The sequence below is a fragment of the Lycium barbarum genome, chromosome 3 (assembly GCF_019175385.1).
Source record: "Lycium barbarum isolate Lr01 chromosome 3, ASM1917538v2, whole genome shotgun sequence".
Taxonomy (NCBI): Eukaryota; Viridiplantae; Streptophyta; class Magnoliopsida; order Solanales; family Solanaceae; genus Lycium; species Lycium barbarum.
Window position 1 is genome coordinate 149,272,978 of NC_083339.1, and position 16,048 is coordinate 149,289,025.

Sequence of the window (16,048 nt, forward strand, 5' to 3'; positions counted from 1 at the left end):
ATGTCGCTAAAAGTGTGGACATCTTTGTTTTTTGGCAACAACACTAGATTAGTATGAGTAATGTATCTAGGCAGTTCAAAACCACTGAAGAAGTCCCAAACCATGTTGAAAATATCATCCCCAACAATATCCCAGCATGTTTGGAAGAACAAGCCTGTAAAACCATCAGGACCACCTGCACTTGTACTGTTTAAACCAAAAACCGCCTGCTTCACCTCTTCTTTCGTAGGAGCTGCAACGAGCTCTTCATTCTGTTCGTTACTAATCATGGAAGGGACATGTTTCAGGATATCAAACTGTGTAGGGACCACAGTTTCATGAAATTGTGCCTGAAAAAACCCAACCGCCTCCTCTGCAATATCTTCCTCATTGTCAAGCCATTGCCCCTGCGAGTTCTGTATTCTTTTCAATTGTAGCATTTTTCTTCTGCCCTTCACATAAGCATGGAAGAATTTGAAATTCTTGTCACCATCTTGAAACCAAGACATTCCAGCTTTTTGCTTCCAAAATTCCACCTCCAAATGCAATACTCTAGTAAATTCCGCTTGCACTTTCATGAGTTTCTCCCTGTTAGCATAAGACGGATTTGATTCAAAGAGTGCTTCATGAGCTTTAATCACTTCCTCAAGGTTAGTGATCTGCTGAAAAATATCACCATAAGTGGACCTGCTCCATTGGGATAAAACCTGTTTCATTTTTTTCAGCTTCACATTAAAGGTCCTGAAAGAATTAACAACCACATCCGTCTCCCAACTTTCTTTCACAACATCAATAAAAGTATCATGCTTAGTCCAGAAATTTAAGAATTTGAAATGTTTCTTGAATTGCTGGACCTCTTGTTTGCATTCCAGCAGCAAAGGAGAGTGATCTGAGCCACACTTGATCAAATGGTTAATTTCCAAACCTGGAAACAACTGTTGTAACTCAAAGTTACCCAAACACCTATCGAGCCTCTTGAATACACAAAATATTTACTCAAAAAGTAAAAACTCAAGAAAACTAGAAGTCCATGGAAACAGTGTTTTGGCAAATTAAGATCTTGGTTTCTCCTTCTTCTCCTTGAAGAGAGCCAAGAGAGATACACCAGAAACCTTCACAACTTTGAACCTGACACCAGGAATATCTCCTACGGCATGACCCTTTCGACCAAATCCAGCAATCAACACCTCATCATTTTCTTCAATGTAGTTCAAACAACCATCATTAGGGACGAATGCAGCGATCTTCTTCCCGTTTTTGATCAATTGAACCCTAGCACATTTACGAATAGCAGAGTTGGGCTGCTTAGCCTCAATACCTATCTTCTCAAGCACAATGCCTTTAGCATGGGATGAACCAGCAAATGGCTTCTTCCATTCATTTCCAAGATGGGACTTCTTGTAGGACTTGTCAGCCCATCTTTGTCTTCTGCGGTGGGACTTCAGCTTGCGTCCAACTCCCATACCACGTGTCTTCCCCATGTTTGCAGAGTGAAGAGAAAGTCAAACTTCAAATTAGGGTTTGAGAGGTTGATGAAGAGGCAATTTCCAGTTTCAGGTTTCAGGGTTTAGGTTTTTTGTTTTTGTTTTTGTTTTTATTTTAATTACCTAACCCAAGGAGAGAACACCCCTCGTGGCGGTCAGGGGCTAAGCAGCCCCCCAGGCCTTATCATAAATATCCGCAAACAGTATAATACAAGGAGGGGGACATGAACCAAAACCTCCATACCTATGGTGGTACATAAGTTGATTATCCTACTAAGGTTAATCAACTCATCCCTATAATACTATGGACCTAGAATTCTATGCAACCTAAAGAGAGGACTCCTCTCCTTATACAAGAAACTAGGAAAGCAAATGGGGGAGACTCTCCCTTTGCAAATAATAAGGGCAAAGCCAAAATGATACAAAAAAGAGGTCCTCTTCACGGAGGGTATAGCCAAGTAGGAAACAACCTGAATGAAGAAGATCATGTGATGACAAAAATTGCAATGAATCTGCAAACTGCACCTGGGCAGCACAGTTTAATATGCAAGCAAGTTAGAGTTAAGGTGGCTTCTTTATCCTTTTTGTCTTCTTTCTTCTAAAGCATGGCATGCTAATTTTCTCCATTAGGTAATGCCCCTTGATGCTTCTAGGTAGTTGCTGCTAAGAGTTGAAAAAAACATGCTCTGCTATACTGTGACTATGTTTAGAGAGAGCATCAACTGTGGCATTGCCTTCTCTAAACACATGGGTACATGTAAATTGCTGTAGTTGGTTGATGGTGGTTTTAAGGTCCAACAATTGTTATATCAGATTCCAAGGTGGCTTTGCTTGAAGTTTGATCCATTTTTGCAAAAGTTCAGAATCAACCTCAAGCTTTACTTGCAAAAAATCATGCTGCAGGCACCATTCTAATCCTCTCCTAGCTACTTCAATCTCTACAAAATTATTTGTTCCATGGCCAAGTGGGATAGCAAAAGCAGCTATCAACTCACCCCTATGGTTCCTTATTATGCCTCCAACTCCTATGGCACCAGGATTGCCAAGTGCACTACCATCAGTGTTTAATTTGACCCATCCCAGGTCGGGTTTGGTCCAGCATACCTTGGTCACCGTGACTTCCGGAGTGCACATTTCAACCAAAGTGATCAAATCTACCCAGTTGGATGGCCATGAAATGTGAGGGTTCAGGTTTTAGGGTTTCGGGGTTCGGGGTTCGGATTTAGGGGTTCGGGGTTCGGGGTTCGGGTTTAGGGGTTCGGGGTTTGGGGTTTCGAGGTTCGGGTTTCGGGGTTCGGGTTTAGGGGTTGGGGGTTTAGGGTTTAGGGTTGGAGGTTTAGGGTTGGGGGTTTGGGCGTTTGGGATTTGGGTGTTCGGGGTTTCGGGTTTGGGGGTTTCGGGTTTTGGGGTTTCGGGTTTCGGGGTTTCGGGTTTCGAGGGTTCGGGTTTCGAGGTTTCGGGTTCAGGGTTTTAGGTTCGGGGTTAGGGTTTTAGGGTTTCAGTTTTTTGTTTTAGCAAGTTCCACTAGGCTTATGAGCCTAGGGCTGATTTTATAAATTTTCAAACCAACAAAATAAAGAGTCTTTACAAAGAGTGCTAAAACGGCTAATAAAATGCAAGAATTAAGCTAAAGACCAACCCAAGTCTTATATTGACTTAAGTTGGCACTACAAATTGCTAAGTTAAGAATATGATAAAAAACTAAAACTTGAGTAAATGAGCTGTTAATCCCATTTATTATGCATATGTGAAATGTTTTTCCTCCTCTTGTCAACCAACATATGTCCCAGGTTTGATCCCTTGATGCACAAGTTGGCCAATCCTCCATGTATATCAGTTGTATATCTAAAACTTGAGCAAATAAGCTGTTGATTGTTGTTTCTTTCCCTTATCAACCAAAATGTGTCACAAGTTCGATCAGTTGATGCACAAGTTGGCCAATACTCCATGTATATCGGATGTATATCCGCGTATATCAGCAATGTACTTGTGTATATCAGTGCCTGCAGTCCTGTAAAAAACTCATGAATGTACATGTATATCCCAGGTAGTATACTGCAATATACATATGATTTTTTTTAAACCACATGCTCTGTATTTGACACTCAATATGTATTAAGGCAGTACATTCTCTACCTAATGACTAGTTCTCAGTAGGATGAGCATCCCGGGGTGCTAATACCACTAACTAAGAAAAAGCCAGTAAATAGAAACTGTATGCCCATTTGTACTCAAGAGGTCTGTAGAGTTCCATATGTGCACTCACTAAGAGTAGTAGTTCCACTTCATGTCCCATTTTTGTCAAATGTGCCTCCAACCAGTTGTACTTAACAGATCATGTACTGCAATTTCCATGGTAGATATGGCAATATAAACAGTTCCTCTTGGATTTGTGCAATTATTTTCTTGTTGCCTCTTGTGCTGATCAGTAGAAGCTGGTGCTTAATTGCCAGATAAGCTCATCCTGGCATCTGCAATGCAGCTCTTCAGCATCACTGCACAGTCTGTAGTACTAGTTGCAGCAGTACTCAAGCTGCAGTGGTTCCCTTCAATTGTTGTATAGCAGCCATCTTCCAGCTTTGTGTCCTTCTTTTGTTGTTGTGAGTTCATGCTAGGGTTTCAGGTTTTTTTTTTTTAGCAAGTTCCACTAGGCTTATGAGCCTAGGGCTGATTGTATAAATTTTCAAACCAACAAAATAAAGAGTCTTTACAAAGAGTGTCAAAACGGCTAATAAAATGCAAGAATTAAGCTAAAGACCAACCCAAGTCTTATATTGACTTAAGTTGGCACTACAAATTGCTAAGTTAAGAATATGATAAAAAACTAAAACTTGAGTAAATGAGCTGTTAATCCCATTTATTATGCATATGTGAAATGTTTTTCCTCCTCTTGTCAACCAACATATGTCCCAGGTTTGATCCCTTGATGCACAAGTTGGCCAATCCTCCATGTATATCAGTTATATATCTAAAACTTGAGCAAATAAGCTGTTGATTGTTGTTTTTTTCCCTTGTCAACCAAAATGTGTCACAAGTTCGATCAGTTGATGCACAAGTTGGCCAATACTCCATGTATATCGGATGTATATCCGCGTATATCAGCAATGTACTTGTGTATATATCAGTGCCTGCAGTCCTGTAAAAAACTCATGAATGTACATGTATATCCCAGGTAGTATACTGCAATATACATATGATTTTTTTTAAACCACATGCTCTGTATTTGACACTCAATATGTATTAAGGCAGTACATTCTCTACCTAATGACCAGTTCTCAGTACGATGATGCTAAGCTTGCACTCACCTTGTCAGTGTACCTGCAAAACAGAAACCAATGTGAGAAAATAAAGTACCATCATGTTGTCTCCTTGAACATGATGGCATTGATCCTTTTCTCTCCACCTCACCACCCTTGTGTCTCCATGTTAAATCACAGCAGTAGCCTGTTGCAAGAAACACCAGTTTTTTTTTCTTTCCTGGCAACCTTGAGTTGTCCATTTAGCACCTTTGTGTGTCCAAGTGATTCTGTGCTCTCATTTTCACCACTGCTGCATATAAAACCCATGCTGCTGCTTATTTTCCTTCATATGTGCATCATCTCAATTCCATGTTGTGGATTGAGCATGATGCATTATCACTTAATAGCACCAGAGGTTCATCTGACCAAGTGCCCTCCTCTACCAGCATTATGATAGTGTAAGCATAAAAGGCTTAGACACCAGCATATCAGAAACCACATTCACCACATACTCCCCCAGCAAACACCACCAGCATATTGTTATCAGCACCAACATATGTGATCAGCACCAGATAAAACCACCAGCATAGGCACCAGCATATCAGCACCAAGCATGCACCAAGTTTATCTGATGTGCCATATTGTTCATTTCTCACACAGTACTATAAAACCAGATCTGTACATACTCCTTATTTCTCCATGTATTATTGTAGTGCAATTCTAAATGATGTGTAGAGTCACACCAGTAGCCTGTTACCATCCTTTTCTGCATATTCACCCCCTCCATTTTGTTTTTTAGTACAATCATACATACACCAGGGGACACTAGCAAATTGTGATCAGCATTAGAAAACCAATCACCCACACTATAGCCCCATGATGCACCAAGGCAACAGACTGCAAAGTGCAACACCAGCAGTTTGTTTATCACACCAGCAGTGAAACTGCACCAGGTGGTTTCAACCTACTGATTGCCTGGAATTTTGTTGTATCATGTAGCTGTTGTACCAAACCTTTCCATTTGCTAATGTCCATTGATTGTAAACAACATTGTTTCTTTTTTTTAATTTTTTTTTAAAAATTTTTTTTTTCTTTCTTTTTCCTCCAGCTTTGTGTCATCCTTGTTGTGAGTTCATGCTAAGCTTGCACTTTCCTTGCCAGTGTACCTGCAAAACAGAAAACAGTGTGAGAAAATAGAGTACCATCATGTTCTCTCCTTGAACATGATGGCAGTGATCCCCTTCTTCATGCTCTCATTTTCACCACTGCTGCATATATGCTGCTGCTTCCTGTTCCTTCATGTGTTTTTTGTTGGCCTTCCTTTCAAAGACACTGTGTTTTCCAGGTATTTCTAACCATACACCATAAACCACATACTCTAATGTGATCATCACCACTTTCAAAGCCACTTTGCACAACCAGCTATGTGAAACTCTTGCTATGTGAACTGTAGTAGCAAATCTGCATCTGCTGCTACTAGTCTTAAACTTGCTTCTTTAGCTGTGTTCTATGTCTTATTCTTTGTGTTGAATAGAGAATCAGTATTTATGCCTTGATGTTGCATAGAAACCACTACAGTTGCTGGAAAATTCTGTCTGCACCTAATCTTTGAAAATCTTGGAAAATCTCTGAAAATCTGCCCCAATCAGCCTTAGCATATCTGGCAAGATCTGAAACCAGCAAATCCAACATGCCATATCAAAAAATGCATACCACATATCAGATACCCCTTATCAGTCATTTCATCTCTTAGGCTTGGATCAATGAGTTGAATATGGTATTCAAACTTGTAATATATCTATGTCAGCTCACTTCCTAAATGATTAGGATCTGTAACACCATCAGATTCATCACAGTTCAAAAAAGTAAAACCGTATCACTGCAGCATATATTGCCTTCTTTTCTTGAGTTCCTGTACTTCCCATATCATTTTCCAAGAAATTAGAATCAATAGGGAGTAAGTTATGATCAGCTTTATGCCAGACCAACATCATTTTTAGCCTGCAACTGCAGAAAACAAGATCAGTAAAGCCAGGACTGCAGTTCTTCAAGAGAACTGCACATCTGTAGCCTTTGAGCTTGTGATCTTTGGCCCTGTGAAAAATGGTGAAACTGTGAGATGATATTTGCTAAGCTTAAAAAATTGCTGCTGCAGTTCCAAGGTTGTTGATCCATCTAAGAAGAAGTTCTGAGTCAATCTCCAGCTGGACCTTATCAAAAAGATGTTGCAGACACCATTCCAGCCCTAACCTAGCAGCTTCCAGTTTAGCCAAGTTATTGGTACCCTCTCCAAGTGGAATAGAGTAAGCAGCAATGATACTCCCTTCATGGTCTCTTAGTATGCAACTAAGGATATGCAGCAAGTTGTTAAAGGAAGGGTTTGATGAGTGATGCCAAGAAAACCAGAAAAATAAAGCCACACTTGTCTAGCAAAACAAACAAGTGTTCAATTGTATGAAGACCAGGGACATAGCAGCATGAGCCGTTTGCACAGATGCCATGCACTGTCCACTACAATCCATGTGTTTATTTTTTATTTTTTTTTAAATGCGGATATCCCCCCATAACAGTTGTAAAAGCATGGTTCCATCAATCTGTATCTTCACATCAAGCGTTTCCCACCATAAAACCATATTTCCCATTTTGCCCCTGATCATGAAAAACAGTCTTGATAGTCCAACCATCAGGTTCTACATACAATATATTGTAAATGATTGTAAAAATTATTATCCATCGTCCTGGCAGCCTTTTCGACTTAAAATACCATATTTCCCATTTTGCCCCTCATTAAGAGAATCCGCGCTCCTCCTACTCATTGTCAAATTATCAGTAAAAACACCGATATCCTGTCAATAAGCAGATGTTCAGGCCAAAACCAAACTCCAGCCATCAGTATCTCTTCTGAGTTCTGATTCTCAAATAGGGACATTGTAATTTGTCACTATTAAGAATCCTCCTACCCTTTGAATCTAGTTCTGTAAAGGACTGCACAACAACCTCGGCATGGTCAAGTGCAATATTAGCCAAGTGATCAGCTAATTGGTTACCCTCTCTCATAATATGCAGAACCTGTACATTAGCATTGTCTATAATTTCTAGCAATTTTTCAACAACCAATGCTATATTCCAAGGAGGCTTCCACTGCCTATCCAATATGTTCTTCATTAAAATTGAGTCAGTCTCCATAATGAATGAGTAAACATGTTGAGATAAGCAGTATTTAGCAGCTTCAAGTAGTGCCATGGCTTCAGATTCAGTATTTGTTGCATCCTCCATTTCCTTAGCTCTAGCAAATACCAAATCACCAGTATGATTCCTCACACAAAAGGCAAAGGAGCTCCTACCAGGATTGCCCCTAGTAGCACCATCTGTATTACATTTCCACCACCCTTCAGGAGGAAAATACCACCAAACCTTTGTCACTTGTAATTTAGGAACAAATTGTTCTAATATTTTCAGAGTGTCAAGCCATCTATGAGGAATAATTTTGATACCTGGTTTCCTCAACCTTACCAGTTGTTGAATGTTAGTTGAGGCTTGATATATGACTCTGCTAAAAAAAACTTTATTCCTATGCTTATCCCCATTCCTCTTCTTCCACAATTCCCACACAATAATAGAAGGAATAGCATAGAATATAGGTTTCATTCTAGGTAACACATCAGCAGTCCACCATTTCACTATAACTTGATGCAAATGCATTCCTGAAATATTAATACCAGCAGCAGCACAAAAATAGGACCACGTCCTCTGAGCAATTTCACATCTTAAGAATATGTGAAGAACAGTTTCTTCCTTAGGTGCCACGCAACACGAAAACATAGATGGCATGTGATATCCCCAGCTCCTGATCACATCATCCAATGGCACTTTGAAATGCCACACCCTCCACATCAGGAATGCTATTTTAAAAGGCAACACTTTCACCCATATCTTCTTGTAAACATCCCTTTTTTCACCCTTGCTTCTTATATACTCCCATGCAGATTTGACAGTGAAATCACCTTTAGTTTCAAGCATCCACCAAGGCTTATCTAATTCATCCCCTCTGGCAGGTGGTTGAACATCATTTAATATATATTTAGCAAGTTCTTCAGGCAAATTATTTCTGATTGCCAACTCATGCCACCTACCTTCTGTCACTACATCAGAAACATTATTGATATCCTCATTGCAGTGAAAATCAGCAGGTGTAAGGAAATAAAGTGGTCCTAAACCAGTCCAATTATCAAACCAGAACAGAGAAGACCCCATTCTAAGTTGCCACCATATCTGATGATCAATCAAATCTCTTGCTTGAAGTATTTTCCTCCATATATGCGAACCTTCTTTCCATGGCACCAAAATAGGATTGCTCTTTTTCAGATATTTGTTGCTCATGAAAGAACTCCACAAAGATGGTTTGGTTCTAAAATTCCACCATAACTTAGCAAACAATGCCATAGACATGTCACTAAGAGATCTGAAGCCCAAACCCCCTTCATCGCAAGGCAAGCAGACAGTATCCCATCCTGCCCAATGTCTATTCCATTCACCAATAGTGTTGCTCCAATAAAACTGAGCAAATATTTTATGCAGCTTCTCTATCACAAAGGAAGGTGGATCTACAGCAGATATCAAGTGTATTGGCATAGCCTGCAACACATGTTTCAATAAAATGGCCCTTCCGCCAAATGATAGCCGCTTCCCTTTCCATCCCTGGAGCATGTTTCTCACCTTCGTAATGAGCTCCGAGTAGAATGACATCTTACTTCTTGCGTAGTAGATTGGGCAACCCAGATACATCAAAGGAAATTCCTTCCTTGCAATGCCAGTAACTCTTTCTACCTTTCGAAACTCCTCCTCATCCACTCTCTCATGCAAATATATTGAACTTTTAGTCTTGTTTATCAATTGACCAGAAGCTTGTTCATATTCAGTCAAAACATTCATGATCAAACCCAGGGATATCTCACGGGATGATGAGAAAATGATGGTATCATCTGCATACGCTAGGTGATTAATTTTCGGACTCCACTTTGGCAAACCAAATCCAGTAAACCACAAATTGCTATGCAGAGCATTAAAACCCCTCGATAATACTTCAGCAGCTAATATGAACAAAGTAGGCGACAAATGATCCCCTTGATTAACACCCCTAGTAGAGTGAAAGAAACCATGAGGTTGGCCATTGATGAGTACCGAATACCAGTTATTTCCAACAATTTCATAAATCAAGCTTATAAAGTGCTCACAAAATCCCATTTTCCTCAGAACATTTGTAAGAAAAGTCCATGACAACCTATCATAGGCCTTCGACATGTCCAATTTCATTACGACATTAGGAACAATAGCATTGGCATTCTTCTTGCCTTTATTAGTTCTGAGTCTGATATCAGTGATTATTTCCTGGGTCAATAAAATATTCTCCATAATGCTTCTACCCCTCACAAATCCTGCTTGATTCTGTGATATCAAATCCGGCAACAAATGGACCATTCTCTTATGTACCACTCTGAAAAACACCGTGTTCACAAAGTTACTCATACTAATAGGCCTCATGTCACTAAAAGTGTGGACATCTTTCTGTTTTGGCAACAACACAAGATTAGTATGAGTAATGTATCTAGGCAGTTCAAACCCACTGAAGAAGTCCCAAACCATGTTGAAAATATCATCCCCAACAATATCCCAGCATGTTTGGAAGAACAAGCCTGTAAAACCATCAGGACCACCTGCACTTGTACTATTTAAACCAACAACCGCCTGTTTCACCTCTTCTTTCGTAGGAGCTGCAACGAGTTCTTCATTCTGTTCGTAACTAATCATGGAAGGGATATGTTTCAGGATATCAAACTGTGTAGGAAGCATAGTTTCATGAAATTGTGCCTGAAAAAACCCAACCGCCTCCTCTGCAATATCTTCCTCATTCTCAAGCCATTGCCCCTGCGAGTTATGTATTCTTTTCAATTGTAGCATTTTTCTTCTGCCCTTCACATAAGCATGGAAGAATTTGGAATTCTTGTCGCCATCTTGAAACCAAGACATTCCAGCTTTTTGCTTCCAAAATTCCTCCTCCAAATGCAATACTCTAGTAAATTCCGCTTGTACTTTCATAAGTTTCTCCCTGTTAGCATAAGATGGATCTGATTCAAAGAGTGCTTCATGAGCTTTAATCACTTCCTCAAGGTTAGTGATTTGCTGAAAAATATCACCATAAGTGGACCTGCTCCATTGGGATAAAACCTATTTCATTTTTTTCAGCTTCACATTAAAGGTCCTGAAAGAATTAGCAACCACATCCGTCTCCCAATTTTCTTTCACAACATCAATAAAAGTATCATGCTTAGTCCAGAAATTTAAGAATTTGAAATATTTCTTGAATTGCTGGACCTCTTGTTTGCATTCCAGCAGCAAAGGAGAGTGATCTGAGCCACACTTGATCAAATGATTAATTTCCAGGCCTGGAAACAACTGTTGTAACTCAAAGTTACCCAAACACCTATCGAGCCTCTTGAATACACAATCTTCTGCCCCTTTGCCATTCCATCAGGTAAAAACACTTCCCTTATATCCCAAATCAGTTAGATTACAAGATTGAATACAGTGCCTAAAATCTTCAACTTCATTCAGAGACACAGGTAAACCTCCATACTTCTCCTCTTTATCAGTGATATTAAAGTCACCCCCGACTAACTATGGAGTTGTCATATCAGAAGCAAGATTATACAAAGAATCCCATAGTTCAATTCTTTCTATCCTATCACACTTAGCATAAACTAAGGTGACAACCAATTCCATATCTACATCCCAGTTGAATAATTTCAGTGTAAGTTGCTGGACTGTGTCCATCAAGACTGTTACTTCATACTCTTCATCAAAAAATGCCCAAATTTTGCTAGACACATTGCAAATAGCCTTCTCTAGCCCCAACCTTCTTCTGTAACTTTCCATCTTATAGGCTTGTTGAAATGGTTCCATCAAACCTACAAGAAAGAATTTGTGTTTTGTATGCATTGGTAAAAGCCTTTTAAATGCTTTTTTTGTATTCACTGATCTAATATTCCATATTAGTGCATTCATCACTACATATGAGATTTAGAATTTGTTCTCCTTGTTGTCACCCCTGAAATATGAGGTGCATTATCCTTTGCATTTTTATTCTTTGCTTTCACAGGCCCTTTTGCTATATGTCTAGGGGAAATATCACTCTCTCTTGCAGCATTTAAAAAATTCTGAGCAGTTGACTCCTCATCCATATCTATTTTAGCCTCTTCCCCATCTGGAATTGCTACCTGCAAATCTGCAGCATTACCAGAACCTTTTTGCATTTCAGCCTTGTTTCTACTTATATTTGTTTTAGAATTCTACTGTACTATCTGAGTTTTGTTTACCCCAGAATTATCCTTCTTGCTATCCATATTATTTGCATGACCTGTACCAGAAGACTTTGGAGTAGAATGGTGCTTATTATTGCCTGAAGCAACAATATGCATTTTAGCACCATCATGAGGTTGAATACCAGATTCTACAGCTGGGGTCTTATCTTAAGGTTCATCAAGATTATTCCCATCCTCATGCATACTATCTAAAAAATGTACCTTGTCCTCCTTATCAGTAGTATTATGCCTCTTGATAGCATGTTTAGAAACTGCATGAGTGTTATCTGCTGCATTTGAAGTATCCACTTCCTCTTCCTCTATTACTCTGTCAAACATTGCAAGAATTTGTTGTGATGACCTTGGTGAATCAGATTTTGGCTCACTAAATGTACTGTCGTCTTGTATTTCCTTTTCTTCATTATTTTCTTCAATCTGTTCACTCCAAAGCATTCTATCCTCACCATGATCAGAAGTAGTTGATGGAATATCAGAAGATTCTTTATTCATAGTAACTACCAGTTCTGCAGATTTATGCAAAACAGTTTGAACCCATTGCTTAGTTTGATTTGGTGTCTTTTTTTCTGGTGTATAAACAGGTGCATCAACATTAAGAGGCTTCTCAACCACCACATCAGAAGGCATCACTATATTGACCTGCTTCACAAGGCTATTCCTTACATTTGGAATCACTGCAGCTTCCACGACTGGATCAATAACTGCAGCCTTAAGAGATGTATTCCCCTCAACTGCTGCCACCATCAGCTGCTTGTTGGCATCAACAACTCTTTTCTCTTGTTCCTCTTCAACCCCATCTAAAGCATTAAATTTATTAGTAACTTGAACACCTGTACCAAGCTGTTTTTGCACCTTCTTTGGATCATTTTCTTCAACTGCTGGCAAGGCCAGTTTCAACTGCTTGTTTCCATTATTATTCCCATGTTTCTGAGCTTTGTTATATTTCCATTTGTGTAAGTCCTTAACATTTCCAACTACTTTCCCACTCTCCAACACCTTAATCACATGGTTCCTATTTCTATAATTTGATTGATTAAATTGTGATTGCCTTCTAATATTTTTGTTTGTACCTGTGTCCTGCACCTTATTTGTCACAGCCGACTGTTTGTCTTTGTCCTTTGCAGTATGCACTTGCAATTCGTCCTCACCTTGACCTTCACTTTTATCCTCATTTTCTTTCTCAGACATCAAGTCTGGGTGAATTTTCCAACATGTTTCTTCATCGTGGCCTTGTAGGCAGCATTCTTTACAATACTTTGACATGAAATCATATTGTATCGTCACCCACTTGGTTTTAATTTCTCCAGTAGCACTATTAATAGCTTGAATAGCCACTCGCTTAGGATGTTCGTTAAGTAAATCAACTCCACCTTGACACGAGCACAACTTGGTCGTGTCTTATTTTTGGTAGCCAAATCTAAAGTAAGTGGCTTTCCTACAGCTGAAGCCATTTAGAATAATTGGGATTTACCAAAATAATTCGGTGCCAGAGTTGGGAATGAAATCCAAGCAATTGCAATGCTCGTTTCTTTGTCCGGTTCAAACCAAGGATCCCATTTAAGAGTTCGCATCGGATGGGTCCATTGAGATTCCTTAAGCCAAAACACAGGTTTGGACATGAGAGTGACATAATCTTCAAATAACTTGCATCTAATCAAAATGTGTCTATTACACAAAAAACCAATAGTAACATAGGTTTTAAATTCACACTGCCTAGTAAGCGAAGTACGTAAAAATTGCATATCGGGAACTCCATACGAAAACTTACCAACAACTGCATATTGTAATTCTTCCTGAATAATCATATGATTAATTTCTTCCATGGAATATTGAATTGTTGGTTCCCCATGTATATAAACAATGGGATTTAACGGAATTGGTGGAATTATATCAATTTCTTCACTGTTCGGAATTTCCCCATTGATACCAAAATTCGAATTTCCTCCATTGCTGTCCAATTTCGAATTTCCTCCATTGTTAGCATTTAAAGCTGCAGGCAACAATAATTTGGAGTAATCGAGTGGTGGAGCTGCTTCATATGAACTTGGCGCATTGAAATTCGTTGAAAGTGGTGATGGGTCACCTGTTGGCAGTGTTGTATATGAAATTGGGGCATTGAAATTCGCTGAATTTGGTGGTGGCGCACCTGTTGGTACTGTTTTCGCACCTGTTTGTACAATAGGAGCAAGTGTGTTCGTTGATGGTACTGCACCTGCCAGTGATGGTATTGTGTTCGTATTGTGGGTTGCAAAATACGTTGGAAGTGATGGTGCTGCATTAAAATTAATTGGGTTTTGATTATTTGAGTTGTTTAAAATAGGTTTGTGTATTGTAGTTGGTTGTAAAGGTTGGGCAACCTCAAGGGGAGGCTGTCCAGTGGCGTTAGACGCCATTAATGGTAAAGAAGAAGCTTTCTCTCACTAGTTCTCCAATCTACTTAGAGAAGAAGAGAGAGCATAGGGGGTTTAAGGTTTAGGTTTTTTTTTTTTTTTTTTTTTAGCAAATTGCACTAGGCTTGTGAGCCTAGGGCTAATTTTATAAATTTTCAAACCAACAAAATAAAGAGTCTTTACAAAGAGTTCCAAAATGGCTAATAAAATGCAAGAATTAAGCTAATGACCAACCCAAGTCTTATATGATGACTTAAGTTAGCACTACAAATTGCTAAATTAAGAATATGATAAAAATTAAACTTGAGTAAATGAGCTGTTAATCCCATTTATTATGCATATGTGAAATGTTTTTCCTCCTCTTATCAACCAACATATGTCCCAGATTTGATCCTTTGATGCACAAGTTGGCCAATTCTCCCTGTATATCAGTTGTATACCTAAAACTTGAGCAAATAACCTGTTGATTGTTGTTTCTTTCCCTTGTCAACCAAAATGCGTCCCAAGTTCGATCCGTTGATGCACAAGTTGGCCAATACTTCATGTATATCAGATGTATATCCGCGTATATCGGCAATGTACTTGTGTGTATCAGTGCCTGCAATCCTGTAAAACTCATGAATGCACGTGAGTGTACTGCAATATACATAGGATAGTTTTTTTTTTCCCATGCTCTATATTTTGCCCTCAATATGTACCAAGGCAGTACATTCTCTAACTAATGACCAGTTCTTAGTAGGATGTGCATCCCGGGGTGCTAATACCACCAACTAAGAAATAGCCACTAAATAGGAGTTGTATGCCCATGTGTACACGAGAGGTCTGTAGTGTTCCGTGTGCTCAATCATTAAGAGCAGTAACATGTAGCTGCTGTACCAAGCCTTTCCATTTGCTAATGTTCATTGATTGGAAACAACATTGTTTTTTTTTTTTTTTTTTTGTTGTCCTCCTTGTTGTGAGTTCATGCTAAGCTTGCACTCTCCTTGCCAGTGTACCTGAAAATTTGAGTGTGCTTAATACTTATGTTGTTCCTCTGATATTTGAAACCTTCTGCAATCTGCAGCTTATATCTCTGATGCCCATAGCTTCCTTGTTGCAGTCAAACCAGTCAAACCAGTCTCCATATAATGTCTTCTCCTCTGCAGGTTGAGCACAAAGTGCTAATACCACTACATAAGGATTTGGCATCATATAGGAACTGATTGACAATGCAAGGAGTTGTCTTAATTCCCATGACAAGAGTTCTATAAATTCCTGAATACCTACCATCTTCAAATGATAATGAGTCTTGGTATTCCTTTCTTAATTTCTTCTTGTCTCTCTGTTGTATGATTCCAGTACCATCATTCAATCAAATTGTGATGTTCCCATATCATGTCCTATGTGAATAGGATCAATAGGACAAAGCATATGATCAGCTTTGTTTATAAGTTAAGACTTATCCTCATAGTTCCAAGGGAGCCTCAGAAACTTGATTTTCTGATGTGTGTAAGTAACCAGATGGACCATGTCATCTCCTATGTGACTAGGATCAATGGTTCCAAGTATTTGAATAACTTGGGAAGAATGAAATTCCACTT

General features: G+C 39.1%; 2 protein-coding genes across 2 annotated transcripts; both read right to left on the minus strand.

Moving 5' to 3' along the window:
• Positions 1-964: 964 nt before the first annotated feature.
• On the minus strand, positions 965-1,535 carry LOC132633612 (small ribosomal subunit protein uS12-like). The gene has a single exon (XM_060350146.1). It carries the CDS (start codon positions 1,458-1,460, stop codon positions 1,032-1,034), a length of 429 nt encoding a protein of 142 aa, XP_060206129.1. The 5' UTR covers positions 1,461-1,535; the 3' UTR covers positions 965-1,031.
• Positions 1,536-5,834: 4,299 nt separating this feature from the next.
• On the minus strand, positions 5,835-11,635 carry LOC132631551 (uncharacterized). Its single transcript, XM_060347123.1, has 12 exons — positions 11,474-11,635; positions 11,287-11,377; positions 11,075-11,145; positions 7,700-10,927; positions 7,467-7,548; positions 7,325-7,392; positions 6,953-7,128; positions 6,621-6,796; positions 6,515-6,532; positions 6,304-6,372; positions 5,966-6,149; positions 5,835-5,868 (listed from the first exon to the last, which is right to left on the minus strand). The coding sequence occupies exons 1-12, from the start codon at positions 11,633-11,635 to the stop codon at positions 5,835-5,837; spliced, it is 4,359 nt and encodes a 1,452-aa protein (XP_060203106.1).
• Positions 11,636-16,048: the final 4,413 nt, after the last annotated feature.